The 17,561-nt window shown below is 38.2% G+C and overlaps 1 protein-coding gene across 2 annotated transcripts in view; it reads right to left on the reverse strand.

The window, feature by feature from the left end:
- Positions 1–17,561, reverse strand: part of GABRA3 (gamma-aminobutyric acid type A receptor subunit alpha3) — a 388,210-nt gene that overhangs the window by 36,873 nt on the left and 333,776 nt on the right. The window contains exon 8 of one of the 2 annotated variants that reach the window (XM_059158036.1): positions 14,464–14,616. The exons of the other annotated variant lie outside the window; for it this stretch is intronic. Within the exon in view, the coding sequence (XP_059014019.1) occupies positions 14,464–14,616 (153 nt within the window). The remainder of the gene's footprint in view (positions 1–14,463; positions 14,617–17,561) is intronic. 2 annotated transcript variants of the gene reach the window in all.

The raw sequence follows: 17,561 nt of genomic DNA on the forward strand, positions 1-17,561 counted from the left end.
AAGGGAGTTGGGGGAAATTGGAAGGGGAGGTGAATCATGAGAGACTATGGACTCTGAAAAACAATCTGAGAGGTTTGAAGTGGTGGGGGGGTGGGAGGTTGGGGTACCAGATGGTGGGTATTATAGAGGGCACAGATTGCATGGAGCACTGGGTGTGGTGCAAAAATAATGAATACTGTTATGCTGAAAAAAAAAAGATTGATAATAACATTGATAATAACAATTATAGTAGGGGACTTTCACCTTATTGACATTAATAAACAGATCATCTAAACAAAAGATCAACAAGGAAACAAGGGCTTTGAATGACACAGTGGACCAGGTGGACTTCATGGATATATACAGAACATTCCATCCCAAAGCAGCAGAATACACATTCTTCTCAAGTGCACATAGAGCATTCTCCATAATAGATCGCATACTGGGTCAAAAATTGGGTCTCAACCAGTATAAAAATTATTGAAATTACTATTTAATGATTGAAATTACAGCTATTTTTAGACCACAGATGTATTTATTTAAAAGAAGGAGAGTGAGCACAAGCAGGGGGAGCAGCAGTCAGAGGGTGAGAAAGAGGGAGAGGGAGAAGCAGGCTCCCTGTTTTGTGGAGCTCAATCCCAGGACCCTGGTATCATGACCTGAGCCAAAGGAAGATGCTTAACTGAGCCCCCCAGGTGCTGCAAGAAGAATTTTTAACAATCATGGAATCAAATAAAAATGAAAACATGACAATTCAGAGCCGTTGGGATGCAGCAGTCCTAAGAGATATGTATATAGCAATATAAGCCTTTCTTAAGAAAAAAGAAAAGTCTCAAATACACAACCTAACCTACACCTAAAGGAGCTGGAAAAAGAACAGCAAAATAAAGCCTAAATCCAGTAGGAAAAGGAAATAATAAAGAATAGAGCAGGAATCAATGATACAGAAAACAAAAACAAAAACAAAAACAACAGTAGAACAGATCAGCAAAACTAGGAGTTGATTCTTTGGAAGAATTAATAAGATTGATAAGGCTCTAGACAGACTTATTAAAAAGAAAAGAGGAATGACCCAAACTAATAAAACCATGAATGAAACAGGAGAGAGCAAAACCAACATCAAAGAAATACAAACAATTATAAGAGAATATTATGAGGAATTATACGCCAACAAATTAGGCAATCTGGAAGAAATGGATACATTCATAGAAATATATAAACTACCAAAACTGAAAGAGAAAGAAACAGAAAATCTGAACAGACCCATAACCAGCAAAGAAATCAAACCAGTAATCAAAAATCTCCCAACAAACAAGAGTGCAGGGCTGGATGGTCTCCCAGCAGAATTCTACCAAACATTTAAAGAAGAATTAATACCTATTCTCTGAAACTTTTTCAAAAAAGTAGAAATGGAAGGAAAAGTTCCAAACTCATTCTATGAGGCCAGCATTACCTTGATCCCCAAACCAGATAAGACTCCATCAGAAAAAAAGAATTACAGATCAATATCCTTGATGAAGAAGGATGCAAAAATTCTCACCAATACGCTAGCTAATAGGATCTAAGAGTACATTAAAAGGATTATTCATCATGACCAAATGGGATTAATTCCTGTGCTGCAAGCATGATCCAACATCCACAAATCAATCAGTGTGATACATCAAATTAAAAAAAAAAAAAGAAGGGACAAGGACAATATGGTCATGTCAATAGATGCAGAAAAAGCATTCGACAAAATACAGGATCTTTCCTTGACAAAAACTCTTTGTCACATAGGGATAGAGGGAACATATGTCAATATCACAAAAGCCATATACAAAAAACCCACAGAAAATATCATCCTCAGTGGGGAAAAACCAAGAGCTTTCCCCCTAAGGTCAGGGCCATATAAGAATGTCCACTTTCAAGAACCACATGGTCCTCTTAGTTGATGCACAAAAAGCATTTGACAAGATACAGAATCCATTCCTGATTAAAGCATTTCAAAGTATATGGGTAGAGGGAACATTCCTCAACTTCATAAAATCTATCTATGAAAAACCCACAGCAAATATCATTCTCAATGGGGAAAAGCTGACAGCCTTCCCTTTGAGATCAGGAACATGACAAGGATGCCCACTCTCACCACTCTTGTTCAACATTGTACTAGAAGTCCTAGCAAGAGCAATCAGACAACAAAAAGAAATAAAAGGTATTCAAATTGATAATGAAGAAGTCAAACTCTCTCTCCTGGCAGATGACATGATACTTTATATGGGAAACCCAAAATACTCCACCCCCAAACTACTAGAACTCATATAGCAATTCAGTTATGTGGCAGGATACAAATCAATGTACAGAAATCAGTTGCTTTCTTATACACTAACAATGGAAATACAGAAAGGAAAATTAGATAATTGATTCCATTTACTATAGCACAAAGAACCATAAGACGCCTGGGAATAAACCTAACCAAAGAGGTAAAGGATATTTACTCAAGGAACTACAGAACACTCATGAAAGAAATTGAAGGTGCAAAAAGATGGAAGACCATTCCATGCTCATGGATCAGAAGAATAAGCATTGATAAAATGTTTATACTGCCTAGAGCAATCTATACTTTCAATGCCATTCTGATCAAAATTACACCGGCATTTTTCAAAAAGCTGGAACAAACAATCCTAAAATTTGTATGGAACCAGAAGAGACCTTGAATTGCTAAGGAAATGTTGAAAAGAAAAACAAAACCGGGGGCATCACATTGCCTAATTTCAAGCTTTACTAAAAAGCTGTGATCACCAAGACAGCATGGTACTGGCATAAAAACAGACACACAGACCAGTAGAACAGAGTAGAGTCCAGACATGGACCCTCAACTCTATGGTCAAATAATCTTCGACAAAGCAGGAAAATATACAGTGGAAAAGACAGTCTCTTCAATAAATGGTCCTGGAAAAACTGGACAGCTATTTGTAGAAGAATGAAACTGGACCATTCTCTTACACCATACACAAGGATAAACTTGAAATGGATAAAAGACTCAATGTGAGGCAGGAATCTATCAAAATCCTAGAGGAAAACATGGGCAGTAACCTCTTCAACACTGGCCACAGCAACTTCTTTAAAGATATGTCTCCAAAGACAAAGAAAACAAAAACAAAAATGAACTTTTGGGACTTCATCAAGATCAAAAGCTTCTGCACAGCAAAGAAAACAGTCATTAAAACAAAGAGGCAACCCACGGAATGGGAGAAGATATTTGCAAGTGACAGTACAAAGGGCTGATATCCAATATCTATAAAGAACTCCTCAAACTCAACACACACAAAACAGATAATCATGTTAAAAAATGGCAGAAGACATGAACAGACACTTCTCCAGTGAAGACATACAAATGGCTAACAGACATATGGAAAAATGTTCATCATCACTAGCCCTCAGGGAGATTCAAATCAAAACCACATTGAGATACCACCTTACACCAGTCAGAATGGCCAAAATTAACAAGACAGTAAACAACGTGTGTTGGAGAGAATGTGGAGAAAGGGGAACCCTCTTAGACCGTTGGTGGAAATGCTAGTAGGTGCAGCCACTTTGGAAAACAGTGTGGAGGTTCCTCAAAAGATTAAGAATAGAGCTTCCCTATGACCCTATGTACACTACTGGGTATTTACCCTAAAGATACAGATGTAGTGAAATGAAGGGTCATCTGTACCCCAGTGTTCATAGCAGCAATGACCACAGTTGCCTAACTGTGGAAAGAACCAAGATGTCCTTCAACAGACGAACGGATAAAGAAGATATGATCCATATATACTTGGATTATTATGCTTCCATCAGAAAGGATGAATACCCAACTTTTGGATCAACATGGATGGGACTGGAAGAGATTATGCTGAATGAAATAAGTCATGCAGAAAGAGTCAATTATCATACGGTTTCACTTATTTGTGGAGCATAAGGAATAACACAGAGGACATGGGGAGATGGAGAGGAGAAGGGAGTTGGGGGAAATTGGAGGGGGGGACAAACAATGAGAGACTGTGAACTCTGAGAAACAATCTGAGGGTTTTGGAGGGGAGGGGGGTGGTAGGTTGTGTGAGCCTGGTGGTGGGTATTATGGAGGGCATGTATTGTATGGATCACTGGGTGTGGTGTATAAACAACGAATTCTGGAATACTGAAAAGAAATTTTAAAAAATAAATCAAAATTTAAAAAAAAATGTGATCTGAGGATATGCAGAAGAACACACTTGAGGAAGATTCGGTACACCTTATTAATAGAATTTCAAATGCACTTTCAAGCAATCCCAGCGTGTTAACATATGTGATTGGATACCTTGACCATTACTTTAAAACCCCATGAATGACAAGTAGAGATCACTGGTGTGAATCAGGCATGGGGATGGAATTGTGTAAAACAATAATCAGTCCTGTATTGGTTCGCTTTATTTTATTCCCTATCCTAATATGCCATTGAAAACCTTCCAGGGTAGACAATGTAGAAATATTGCCAAGGCAAAAGGTTAAAGTGTCCTTCACTGAGAAGATGCTGACACAGGACACAACATCAATGAACCTTGAGCACATTATGATAAAGGAAAAAAAAACAGTAAAAGAAGACAACTATTGCATGAGGTCATTTACATGAATTTTCTAGAGTACCCAATCTCCTAGAGACAGGAGGTAGAATAGTGCTTTCTAGGAGTTGGGTGGTATGGGAAATGGGGATTATTCTGTGGGTACAGAGTCTCACCATAGCAAGATGAAAATGTTCTGGATATTGGTTGCACCACAATGCCAGTATACTTAATACTGCTGGACTGTATATTTAAGATGATGAAAATGGTTAATTTTATGTTATTTGTATTTACTGTCTGTAAACAGTTTAAATCCTGAAAAACCCTGCAAGCAAGAATAATGGAATTTTTATTTAAAAATCTTGATTAGATTAATCAATAAGAATATACAACTCCATTATTTTCTGAGTCTTAAAAGCAATGGTTTCCATGTCAGACTGTTTTTGGTATGTCTAACATGTAAGCCCTGATAGGGAAGAGATCTAGAAGCAGCTCTCTAGGTGGGATGGGACTGGAAGAGATTATGCTGAGTGAAATAAGTCAATTATCTTGAGAGAGTGAATTATCATATGGTTTCCTCATCATTAGAATGAGAGACCAGATCATTCTGATCTTAATTCAAACACTGACTGCCTTGGATACCAGAAGTGTGTAGACAAACCCAGGAAGCCAAGGAAAAGAAATGTTTGTTTTTTAAGACTTTCTTTTTAACAGAGAGTTGAAAATCTGAGTGATGTTCCTGTTTTGTTTTCCAGGACACAATAACATGAAAGTACATGGTGTGCTCTATTTTAACCTTGCACATGACCTGTGGCACCACGGACTACAGAGAATGGTAAGAAACTGACTGCAGATTAAAATGAACCACAACTTTCCTTTCCTTTTTGTCTTTTGATCTATAAACAACAAGACAATTATTGAAAACTCAATCACATTTTCACTTCAATAAAATATATGCAAACAGAAAGTTTATGTTATCTGATCAAAATGGCCGCTTTAAAAGGTTAATAAGACAGGAAACAACAAGTGTTGGGGAGGATGTGGAGAAAGGGGAACCCTCTTACACTGTTGGTGGGAAGGCAATTTGGTGCAGCCACTTTGGAAAACAGTGTGGCACTTCCTCAAAAAAATAAAAATAGATCTACTCTATGACCCTGCTATTACATTACTGGGTATTTACCCTAAAGATACAGATGTAGTGAAAAGAAAGGCCATATGTACCCTAATGTTCATAGCAGCAATGTCCACAATTGCCGAACTATGGAAAGAACCAAGATGCCATTCAACAGAGGAATGGATAAAGAAGATATGGTCTATATATACTATGGAGTATTGTGCCTCCATCAGAAAGGATGGATACCCAATTTTTGTAACAATATGGACAGCACTGGAGGAGATTATGCTGAGTGAAATAGAAAGAGTCAATTATCATGGTTTCACTTACTTGTGGAGCATAAAGAATAACACAGAGGACATTGGGTAAAGGAGAGGAGAAGTGAGTTGGGGGAAATTGTTGGGAGAGATGAGCCATAGAGACTGTGGACTCTGAGAAACAAACTGAGGGTTTTGGAGAGGAATGAGGTGGGGAGTTGGGAGGACCTAGTAGTGGGTATTAAGGGGGACACGTATTGCATGGAGCACTGGGTGTGGTACATAAACAATGAATCTTGTAACACTGAAAAAATAAAATAAAATTTAAAAGTATAATAATTTCAGCAAACCGAGGGGGGAATAGGTGAATGTCCACTCTCACCACTGTTATTCAACATAGTAATGGATGTCCTAGCCTCAGCAATCAGACCACAAAAAGAAATTAAAACCTTACAAATTGGCAAAGAAGAAGTGAAATTTTCACTCTTCACAGACAACATGATACTCTATGTAGAAAACCCAAGACTGCACCAAAAAATTGCTAATAATGATGCAAGACTTCAGCAAAGTAGCAGGATATAAAATCAATACACAGAAGTCAGTTGCATTTCTATACACTAACAATGAGACAGAAGAAAGAGAAATTAAGGAATAGATCCTATTTACAATTGCACTAAAAATGGCAAAATACCTAAGAATAAACCTAACCAAGGAGGTAAAGGATCTGTACTCGGAAAACTATAGAACACTTACAAGAGAAATTGAGAAAGACACAAAGAAATGGAAAAACATTCTAAACTCATGGGTTGGAACAACAAATATTGTTAAAATATCTATGCTACTCAAAGCAATCTACACATTCAAAGCAATCCCTATCAAAATACCATCAGCATTTTTCATAGAGTTGGAATAATCCTAAAATTTGTATAGAAACAGAAAAGACCCTGAAAAGAACTTATCAAACTCAACATCCAAAAAACAAAAAAAAAAATCTGGTCAAGAAATGGCCAGAAGACATGAACAGACATTTTCCAAAGAAGACATACAACCAACAGACACATGAAAAAATGCTCAACATCACTCAGCATCAGGGAAACACAAATCAAAACCACAATGAGATACTACCTCACACTAGTCAGAATGGCTAAATTTAACAACTTGAAACAACAAATATTGGTGAGGTTGCAGAGACAGGGGGACCCTCTTACACTGTTGGTGGGAGTGCAACTGGTACAGCCATTCTGGAAAACAGTGTGGAGGTTCCTCAAAAAGTTAAAAATAGAGCTACCCAATGATCCAGCATTTGCACTGCTACGTGTTTATCCAAAGGAAACAAACATAGTGATTCAAAGGAGCACATACACCCTAATGATTATAACAACAATGTCCACAATAACCAAACTATGGAAAGAACCCAGATGTTCCAATGTTTATAGCAGCAATGGCCACGGTCGCCAAACTATGGAAAGAACCAATATGCCCTTCAACAGACAAATGGATAAGGAAGATGTGGTCCATATACACTATGGAGCATTATGCCTCCATCAGAAAAAGGATGAATACCCAGCTTTTGTAGCAACATGGACAGGACTGGAGGAGATTATGCTGAGTGAAATAAGCCAAGCAGAGAGAGTCAATTATCATATGGTTTCACTTATTTGTGGAGCATAACAAATAGCATGGAGGACATGGGGAGTTAGAGAGAAGGGAGTTGGGGTAAATTGGAAAGGGAGGTGAACCATGAGATACTATGGACTCTGAAAAACAATCTGAGGGTTTTGAAGGGGTGGAGGTTGGGAGGTTGGGGTACCAGGCGGTGGGTATTATAGAGGGCATGGATTGCATGGAGCACTGGGTGTGGTGCAAAAATAATGAATACTGTTATGCTGAAAATAAATTAAAAAAAAAAAAGAACCCAGATGTCCATCAACAGATGAATGGATAAGAAAGAAGTCTAACACACACACACACACACACACACACACACACACACGCAGTGGAATATTACTCAGCCCAAAGAATGAAATAATGCCATTTGTAATGGCATGGGTGGAACTAGAGTGTATACTGCTAAAATAGGTATGTCAGTCAGAGAAAGAAAAATACCATATGATTCACTCATATGTAGAATTTAAGAAACAAAACAGATGAATGTAGGGAAAGGGAAGTGAAAATAAGAGGCAGAGAGGGAGACAAACGATAAGAGACTCTTTTTTTTTTTAAGATTTTATTTATTTATTTGACAGAGATTACAAGTAGGCAGAGAGGCAAGCAGAGAGATAGGAGGAAGCAGGCTCCCTTCTGAGCAGAGAGCCCGATGTGGGGCTCGATCCCAGGACCCTGGGATCATGACCTGAGCCAAAGGCAGAGGCTTTAACCCACTGAGCCACCCAGGTGCCCCCATAAGAGACTCTTAACTATAGGAAATTAACTGAGGGCTGCTAGAGGGGAGGTGGGCAGGAAGATGGGGTAATTGAGGGATGGGAATTAAAGAGGGTACTTGAAGTAATGAACACTGGGTGTTGTATGCAACTGATGAATCCGTGAAATCTACCTCTGAAACTAATAATACAGTATATGTTAATTAAATTCAATTTAAATAAAAATTAAAAAAAGAAAAGCAAGAAGAAAAGGCCTCTTAACTCTACCCATAGAGTCAGCTGTGTATGCTATAGCCTCTTGGGTTTCTTTAATATCTTGGTCCCTCATGTACCATACTTATTTGCTTATTTGCTATTTAAATGAATATTAAAACTGAAAAAGTCCATACAATTTCAAGAGAAAGACCCTAAAGAAGCACCTTTGTAAAAACTATGTAGTCATCAAGGCTGATTAGCAAATCAAATTTTAAGCCCTGTCAGGAATCAGCTACTTAGCTAATACGTATTAACAAACTATCTGAATTTTAATCCTGGTAAGCTCTGAGACTGAACCCAAGGCTCAGAAATCTTCTCACCACACTGGGCAAGCAGTGATTCATGGGAGAAACAAGCTACCTCATTTATGGTTATTAGAAAATAACCATATACCTTGGCACAGCCATAGCAGTGTGCCAACGGATGAATGGAGAGAACTCTACTGCAACATAAGTGTTTCTGTATCATAACTCAGTAGAATTTTCTAGAATCCTAGTTTCTAGAGCTTAATTAGAATAGTCATCTTGTGAAGAGCTCCTGGCTAGTTATCTGGTAGAACACCCAATCAAACATTTACACTTCATGGATGGACAATGAGTTTTGGCATTTTAAGAGATGTAGTCCTACCACCGAGTGTTTTTTTTTTCAAGACTCTTCTAGAAAGTATTTTGTGACTGCCCCAAACTCACTTTCTTTGAGTACTTCTAAAATTCTGGGACACTTCTTTGACAACACATGTCTGTCTGTACTACCAAAGCAGGATCTGGTTGAGAATAGGGATCATTAGTAATCTGTTTCTATCCCCTCAACCCTGAATATAATACCTGGCACAGAGTAATCCCCTAGTACCTGTGTGAGGAGTGAAACTGCTCTGAACAGCCTGCAACCCATATAATACTGCAATACATGTGTTCCCATCAGAGTGAAGAATGCACTTTTCTTAGAATAGCTATATAATCATTGTATTAGTTCTTATTCTTTTCTTTTCTCCAACATTAACAACTGTCTATTCTGTGCCATTCAGAATAAGCTCCTAGGGATACAAAAATCAAATCATTTCAGATTACAGCCTTCAAAACAAGCATTCATTTTCCTCAGGAGACAATTAGAATTAATCATACATCATGTACCCACTGAACTTAGACAGTACCACAAAGGGGAAGCTTTTTGTTAATTCACTGTCAGTTGGGCTTAATCATGTTCCAGAAAGTACGTTAGTGAATATGACCCAGTCACTCATTTTTTTCTTACAATCGCTTTCTCCCTAACTCTTCTAACTCTCCAACTCTGCTTTTCTATGGCCAGCAGATTCATATTTTCAACCTCTTCTTCAAATGCACAGCCTCTTTTGATCTTAAAACCTGACTGTCAGGGCGCCTGGGTGGCTCAAGGGTTAAAGCCTCTGCCTTCGGCTCAGGTCTTGATCCCAGGGTCCTGGGATCTAGCCCTGCAAAGGGCTCTCTGCTCAGCGGGGAGCCTGCTTCCTCCTCACCCTCTGTTGGCCTCTCTGCCTACTTGTGATCTCTGTCTGTCAAATAAATAAAATCTTAAAAAAAAAAAAAAACCTGACTCTCACACTGAGTGTACTAGTTTATGTTCTCAAAATGTGGTTATCATTCAAAATCAAGAACTCAGGAGATCAAGGTACATATTTTCTTTGATCTCTAGTATTCCTTAGACCATTACACTATTATAGTCTTTTTTTAAAAAAAGATTTTATTTATTTGACAGAGAGAGAGAGAGAGATATCAAGCAGGCAGAGAGGCAGGCGGCGGGCAGGGGGTGGAAGCAGGTCCCTGCCGAGCAGGGAGTCCGATGTTGGGCTCGATCCCAGGAACCTGAGACCATGACAGGTGCCGAAGGCAGAGGATTAACCCACTGAGCCACCCAGGTGCCCCTACACTATCATAGTCTGATGCTAATCTGTGCTTCTGTGATATTTCTACCATCTGGTAATACCCCTCTTCACTCTTTCTCATAGGTATTGTCTATAGAATACTTCCATCAACCCAAATGTTCCTTTGAGATGATTCCAGCGCCTCCTTGGCCCCAGGTAACCACTTTCTGTGTGGTTAGATCTTTTTCCCCCTAAAGTTTCATACATATCATACAGTGTGTACTCATTAGTCTTTGGCTTTCCTCACCCAGCATTTATTCAGGTTCATTCATGTTGCTGCATCTATCTTTTTTTTTTTTAAGATTTTATTTATTTATTTGACAGAGAGAGATCACAAGTAGGCAGAGAGGGAAGCAGAGAGAGAGAGGGAAGCAGGCTCCCCGCTGAGCAGAGAGCTCAATGCGGGACTTGATCCCAGGACCCTGAGATCATGATCTGAGCCGAAGGCAGCGGCTTAGCCCACTGAGCCACCCAGGCACCCTGCTGCATCTATCTTTAGTTCATTCCTCTTAACTTCAGAGTAGCATTCCACTGCATTGACATAATTTGTTTATCCATTCACCTATTAATGGACATCTGGACTATTTCCAGGGTTCAACTATTATGAATAAAGCTGCTGGGAAGATTTATGTGTAAGTCTTTTTGTGAGCACATGTTTTCATTTTTCTTAGTAAACACCTAGGGATGGAACTTCATGATTATATTATAAGCATGCGTTTAACTACAGGAGACTACCAGGTTTCTAAAGGGTTTATACCATTTAACATTCCCATTAGATGTATGAGTTTCAGTCAGCATGAACCTTTGACTTATGAAAATTAAATATTAATTGGTACCTTTACACATTTCCCTGACAATGAAAGTCCTTAGAACATTTTATTTCCATTTCAACTTATATACACTACATTATGGTCTAACCTTTCACTCTAGATGTACTGTATGCCCAATAAGCCAGTGTTGATATTTTATAGATTCCATAGTCATTTAGCCTTCCCCATATATTAATTATTTTCACTTTTAAAATGCATTTTAGGGGCACCTGGGTGGCTCAGTGGGTTAAAGCCTCTGCCTTTGGCTCAGGTCATGATCCCAGGATCCTGGGATCGAGTCCCGCATCTGGCTCTCTGCTTGCCGGGAGCCTGCCTCCCCCCGCCCCACCTGCCTCTCTGCCTACTTGTGATCTCTAGCTGGCAAATAAATTAAAATCTTAAAAAAAATAAATTCTTAAATTCAGATAAAAAAAATAAATTTTACACAGAGCCCAGGCCCAAACATACATTATTCCTTATTGTTTCCTTGCCCTGATTAGTGCACTTATCTGGTGATCTTTCTAATGCATAATCTTTCAATGGTATTCGATTTATGGGATGAATCTTTGTATTCATTTCCTATAGTTTATGTAAAAAATTACCATAAATTTAGTGACTTAAAACAACACAAATATTTTTTTGTACACTTTTGAAGGCCAGAAATCTGGCAGTTTTATGGGCCCCTTCCTTTTCTTTCAAAGCCAACAGAATAGCATCTTCAAATCTCTCCAGTTTCCTTCATCACACTGCCTTTTGTTCTGTAATCAAATATCTTTCTGCCTCCCTCATATAAGGATATTTGTGATTATATTTAGGGCCCAAACAGATAATCTCTGTGGGATAATCTCTCCATCTCAAAATCCTTCATTTAATACACATTTGCAATATCCCTTTTGCCATATAGGGTAACATTCACAGGTTCCAGAGATTAGGACATGGATATATTTGGGGGACTTAATACATTATTTAGTCTAAGACAGCCTTAGTTCTTTCTAATCCTAAACTTCATTCAGGCTCAAAGTCTTTCTTGTGTAACTTCAAAACTCAAAATCTTATTTACCAAAACTAGTAGTCCATCTTCCAGCTATAACAATATGAGTTCAAGTAATTAACAGTCCAATTTTTAGTTCTCTCTTCCATTTGAGTTCCTGAATATTTCCTTTAATTTCTTATCAGCTCAAATATTTAAAAAGAATGTTTTCTATGTTTTATCTAGCTTTTCTTGGATTTTGTAATGGAAGACTTTTCAGAGTATGCAGTTTGTTAAATTTCTAAAAATTGTTGACCCCTATATAGATTTTGTCTCCTCCACTTCACTAGAACCACTCATGATCATTAACAACCAAGCGTATCACCACAGTCAACAGTTTCTATCTGCATCTTACCTAAAAACACAGAATTTACACCAGATGATTAGTTCCTGCTTCTTGAAACATTCTCCTCTTGACTTCCATGATATTATACCCTTCTAGGTTGTTTTTTTTTTTCTTTCTTTTTTCCCCTCTTTACAGGTGACTCTTGGTCTTTCTCTACTGTGGTCTCTTCTACCTGGCCAAAATGCTGCTACTTTCTAAAACATCATTTACTATTTAACTACACAGTATAGCTTCAGGATATTGATAGGAAATATTGACCTTCTATGGGGGTACTCAGCATATCCATGTGTATGCTTCACAGACACTACTGCCATAGAGGCAGTTTAGTAGACTAAAAAGAGTGGATATTTGTCTCCTAAAATTTTTTACAGTGCAGAAAATGTTCTATATGTTTTAAGTCTCCCAGGGAAAAATGCTAATGATGTACAAATCTCTTTTTAGACACCAGTAACCTTCTTTTAATGAAAATTTCCCTGATTGTAAGTACTATTGAAAAATCCTTCAAACTTTGTGTAGCCTTTAAAGATAATTTGTACTTAAAAAAAAATTAAAAGAGAAACAGCAATGTCAGGTAAGTATACAAAAAATGGATCATAAAAAAACATTTAAAAAAAGCACCAAATTCACTTCTCTGTTGTCGACTTAGTTTCCCACTTGTCACTTTCTCTAGCTCTGCTCACTAATTTCCTCTTTTTAACTGAAGGCTCAGTCCCTCCCCAGTACCTAAAGCAAACCTGACTGAGACAGGAAGCATTTTAGTAATCTTACTATTCCAACACTCTTCTCTTCCCACTTTTTTGTTAAAAATTCTGTTCTTGAAGACACTTCTCCAGTAAAAACATACAAATGGCTATCAGACACATGAAAAAATGTTCATCATCAGTAGCCATCAGGGAGATTCAAATTAAAACCACTTTGAGATACCACCTTATACAAGTTAGAATGGCTAAAATTAGAAAGACAGGAAACAACATGTGTTGGAGAGGATGTGGAGAAAGGGGAACCCTCTTCCACTGTTGGTGGGAATGCAAGTTGGTGCAGCCACTTTGGAGAACAGTGTGGAGATTCCTTAAGAAATTAAAAATAGAGCTTCCCTATGACCCTGCTATTGCACTACTGGGTATTGACCCCAAAGATACAGATGTCGTGAAAAGAAGGGCCATTTGTACCCCAATGTTGATAGCAGCAATGGCCATGGTCGCCAAACTGTGGAAAGAACCAAGATGCCCTTCAACGGACGAATAGATAAGGAAGATGTGGTCCATATACACTATGGAGTATTATGCCTCCATCAGAAAGGACGAATACCCAACTTTTGTAGCAACATGGACGGGACTGGAAGAGATTAGGCTGAGTGAAATAAGTCAAGCAGAGAGAGTCAATTATCATATGGTTTCACTTATTTGTGGAGCATAACAAATAGCATGGAGGACAAGGGGAGTTAGGAGAAAGGAGTTGGGGAAAATTGGAAGGGGAGGTGAACCATGAGAGACTATGGACTCTGAAAAACAATGTGAGGGGTTTGAAGGGGTGGGGGGTGGGAGGTTGGGGGAACCAGGTGGTGGGTATTAGAGAGGGCACAGATTGTATGGAGCGCTGGGTGTGGTGCAAAAACAATGAATACTGTTATGCTGAAAAGAAATTAAAAAAAAAAAAAAGACCTAAAAAAAAAAAAAAAAAGAATTCTGTTCTTGAAACACCAGGATCTGATGATTCAGTTACTAATGCTGGGCCCAGGAATTGCTCCCATTCACTTTCCTTATCCCTACTCTGACAGTACATCATAAGACTCTGCCAACGCCTTCATCTGCACATTCTCCATAAAACAACACTCACCAAAGACCGTACGGGCAGGGACAGACTCTCTGTTGAGCCAGAAAGACACTTGAGACAGAATGACAGTCATAATACATGGCAAGTAGGTCTGGATCACAAAGTAGCCAATTTTTCGCTTGAGATGGAAGTGAGTTGTCATGACGACATATTCTCCTGGAGAAAGAGTAAAATTAGGAAATATATAGCTGAGTTAACATTGTTAATTCAAGGTGGGCCCCAACTCAGTTCATCAAGATGTTTAACTTTATATTCAAAATAAGCCATTCCAGCACCTCCCAAGTTCACATAACCATATCTCTTTAATAATCATGAAGTAGTGCATTTTTATGCAAAAATATATACTAACACTGTGCCAACACAGCTTGCTCAGAGCAATTTTGACAGATTCATTCAAATAGATCAGTGTCTTAAATAATAATAAGTAACAGTCTCTTCTACAGCATTTGCATGTGATTGGCACTCTTCTAGCACTTTAATATTTCACATCTTAAATACTTAATGTTTATAACAATGTTATAAGGTGTATATTATTGTTATCCTCATTTTATGGCCCAATAAACTGAGGCAAAGAGAGATTGAGAAATTATACAAGGTTATCCAGCTACTAAGCAGTGGAGCCTGAATTTGAGGCCATATGGGTTAGTTCCACAGCTTGTGCTTTTTAACCATAATGCTCTGCTATTTGAATGGACTTAGAGTTAGAACCAAAAGTTCATATAGCAGAATGTGGGCTGGCCTATATCACTCCACTCCAAAGTAGGAGTGAACTCTTACTGAGCTCTTGATTTATGCCAAACAACTTTGAGTATTTTGTCTCTGTCCTTCCTCTCTCCTTCTCTCTTTTTCTCAAATAAATAAATAAATAAATAAATAAATAAAAGAAATATCTAAAAAATAAATATCTTCTGCCTAGGCTTCTTACTTGTAGGTTGAATTGTGTCTCCCAAAAAGATATGGTGAAGTTTTAACCCTGAGTACTTCAGAATGTGACCTTCTTTAGAAAAAAAGGTTGTTGCAGGTATAATTAGTTAAGATGAAGTCATACTGGAGTAGGCTGGTCCTTAATCCACTATGACTGATGTTTGTATAAAAAGAAGACAAATACACACAGAAAGATATATGATCATGTGGAATATTTAATATACAAAATATATAATAAATGTTATTCATAAATTAATTATATTTTGTAGATCTGAGAGACAAAGCAAGTGGACTATTCAAAAACTTAACAAATCAAGCATTCATTTTAAATAACTGAATATATTTTCTTCAATATTCTTTTCTAGCCTTCTCTCTTTCAATATCTGTCTTCCTATCTCATTTCCAAAGAAGCAAAGAGCATGCCTAAAATGAGAAGCTGGTGAAATAGTCTATCCGTGGCTCTGGTATTCCATTACAAATACATGGATTAGCAATATTTATAGACAATAATACTTTTGTGAAAATCCCAGAACCAGGGAACAAAACTAAAGTACCCTCTTTGAACACAAAATCCAAGAAAAGTTACATTAAAAAGTTAAGAGAAGTGGCTTCAATTCACCACCTACTTCCCTCCCCTAAGCCAGCCCAATGTAGCACCTAGAGGGTTCTGCTGGGTCTATGGTTTCTCTAGTGGGAAAAGACGAGCTTAAGGCAGATATCTGTTTTCCCACAGCATTCCAGAACATTCTCCCAGAAGCCCACTTCTGCCCTGCCTCCTGGGGAATACTGGGGAAATCAACAGTCTAGACCATTTCATGTCAATTAGGAACAAAGAAGGGGGAGTGGTGAAACTTCCAGCCACCTGTGCTTGGATCTTGGTGGTGACACCATGTCTCTGCTAGCAAATTCACTGATCAGAGTCTAGCCAGCAGTTTGTCCCCACCTGTACAGGAAATCCAACCTCTCAAAGCAGCCTGAAGCTCTGGCAAACAGATGAGTACAGGCAGAGGTATTTCCCAACATCAGAGTTTGGACCAATAGCACAACTCCAGCAGAGACCTTACCTAATGGTGGTAGTCTAGACAAAGGTATCATACTCCTTGGTTTCCTGGTGCCCTCATCCACCAAAATGGTGACCTCCACAGGTCTGAGACACCCTGGCTGTGTTGCCTGGTGGTCATGATGATCCCCAACTACCAAACTGGAGATCTCCACAGGTCAAAACCCCTGGATGCACTGCTGAGAGGGAGATGGGGGTTGTGGCACTCCAACCACCAAAATGGTGACTTCCATGAGTTGAAACAGACCCGTTGTAATACCTGGGGATCCCTACCTCCAAGCAGTAGAGCATGTCACAGTTAACCTGTGTTTCAAAACAGTGTGGCACCAAACTGCTGCAAATAGTTCATCCCCCATGCAAAAGAGGCTCCCTGTGGCCCTGCTGAACAGTGGAGCATGGACCATTGAATCATGATAGAAAACCCAGACAGATCAGTATGGTGCAAGGAGATATAATCAGTAATTAGCATCTCCCAACAAAGAAAAGCCAAGGACAAAATGGCTTCATGGTTAACCAAACATTTAAAGAAGCATAAATGCCAGTCCTCCTTAAACTCTTCCAAAAAATTGAAAAGGAGAAATTCTTCCAAACTCATTTTAGAAGGCTAACATTGTCCTGACATCAAAACCAGATAAAGACTTAGAATTAAAGAAAATTGAAGGTTGACTCTTAAACAATGCTGGTGTTAGTGGCACCAAAACTCCACACAATGGAAAATCTGCCTATAACTTCTGAATCCCCCAAAACTTAACAACTAATAACCTACTGTTGACAAGAAGCCTTACCAGTAATCGTGAATTAACACATATTTTATATAAGTATCATATACTGTATTCTTACAATGAAGTTAGGAAAAGAAAATATTATTAAGAAAATCAGAAGGAAGAGAAAATATACTTATAGTACTGTATTTATTAATAGTATAAGTTTACCTCATCTATTTATAAGACAAACCATCTTTTAAGGTATACATCAATATTGTCATATAATACAAAACACTATAAATTCTATACACATTACTGACACTAGACATCAGAAATGAAAATACAAGAAAGAAATTAATATTTATTTACAAGTATTACAATTAATACCAAAGAAGCAACAATATGAATGCTTT

Source organism: Mustela lutreola, chromosome X (genome assembly GCF_030435805.1).
Source record: "Mustela lutreola isolate mMusLut2 chromosome X, mMusLut2.pri, whole genome shotgun sequence".
NCBI lineage: Eukaryota > Metazoa > Chordata > Mammalia > Carnivora > Mustelidae > Mustela > Mustela lutreola.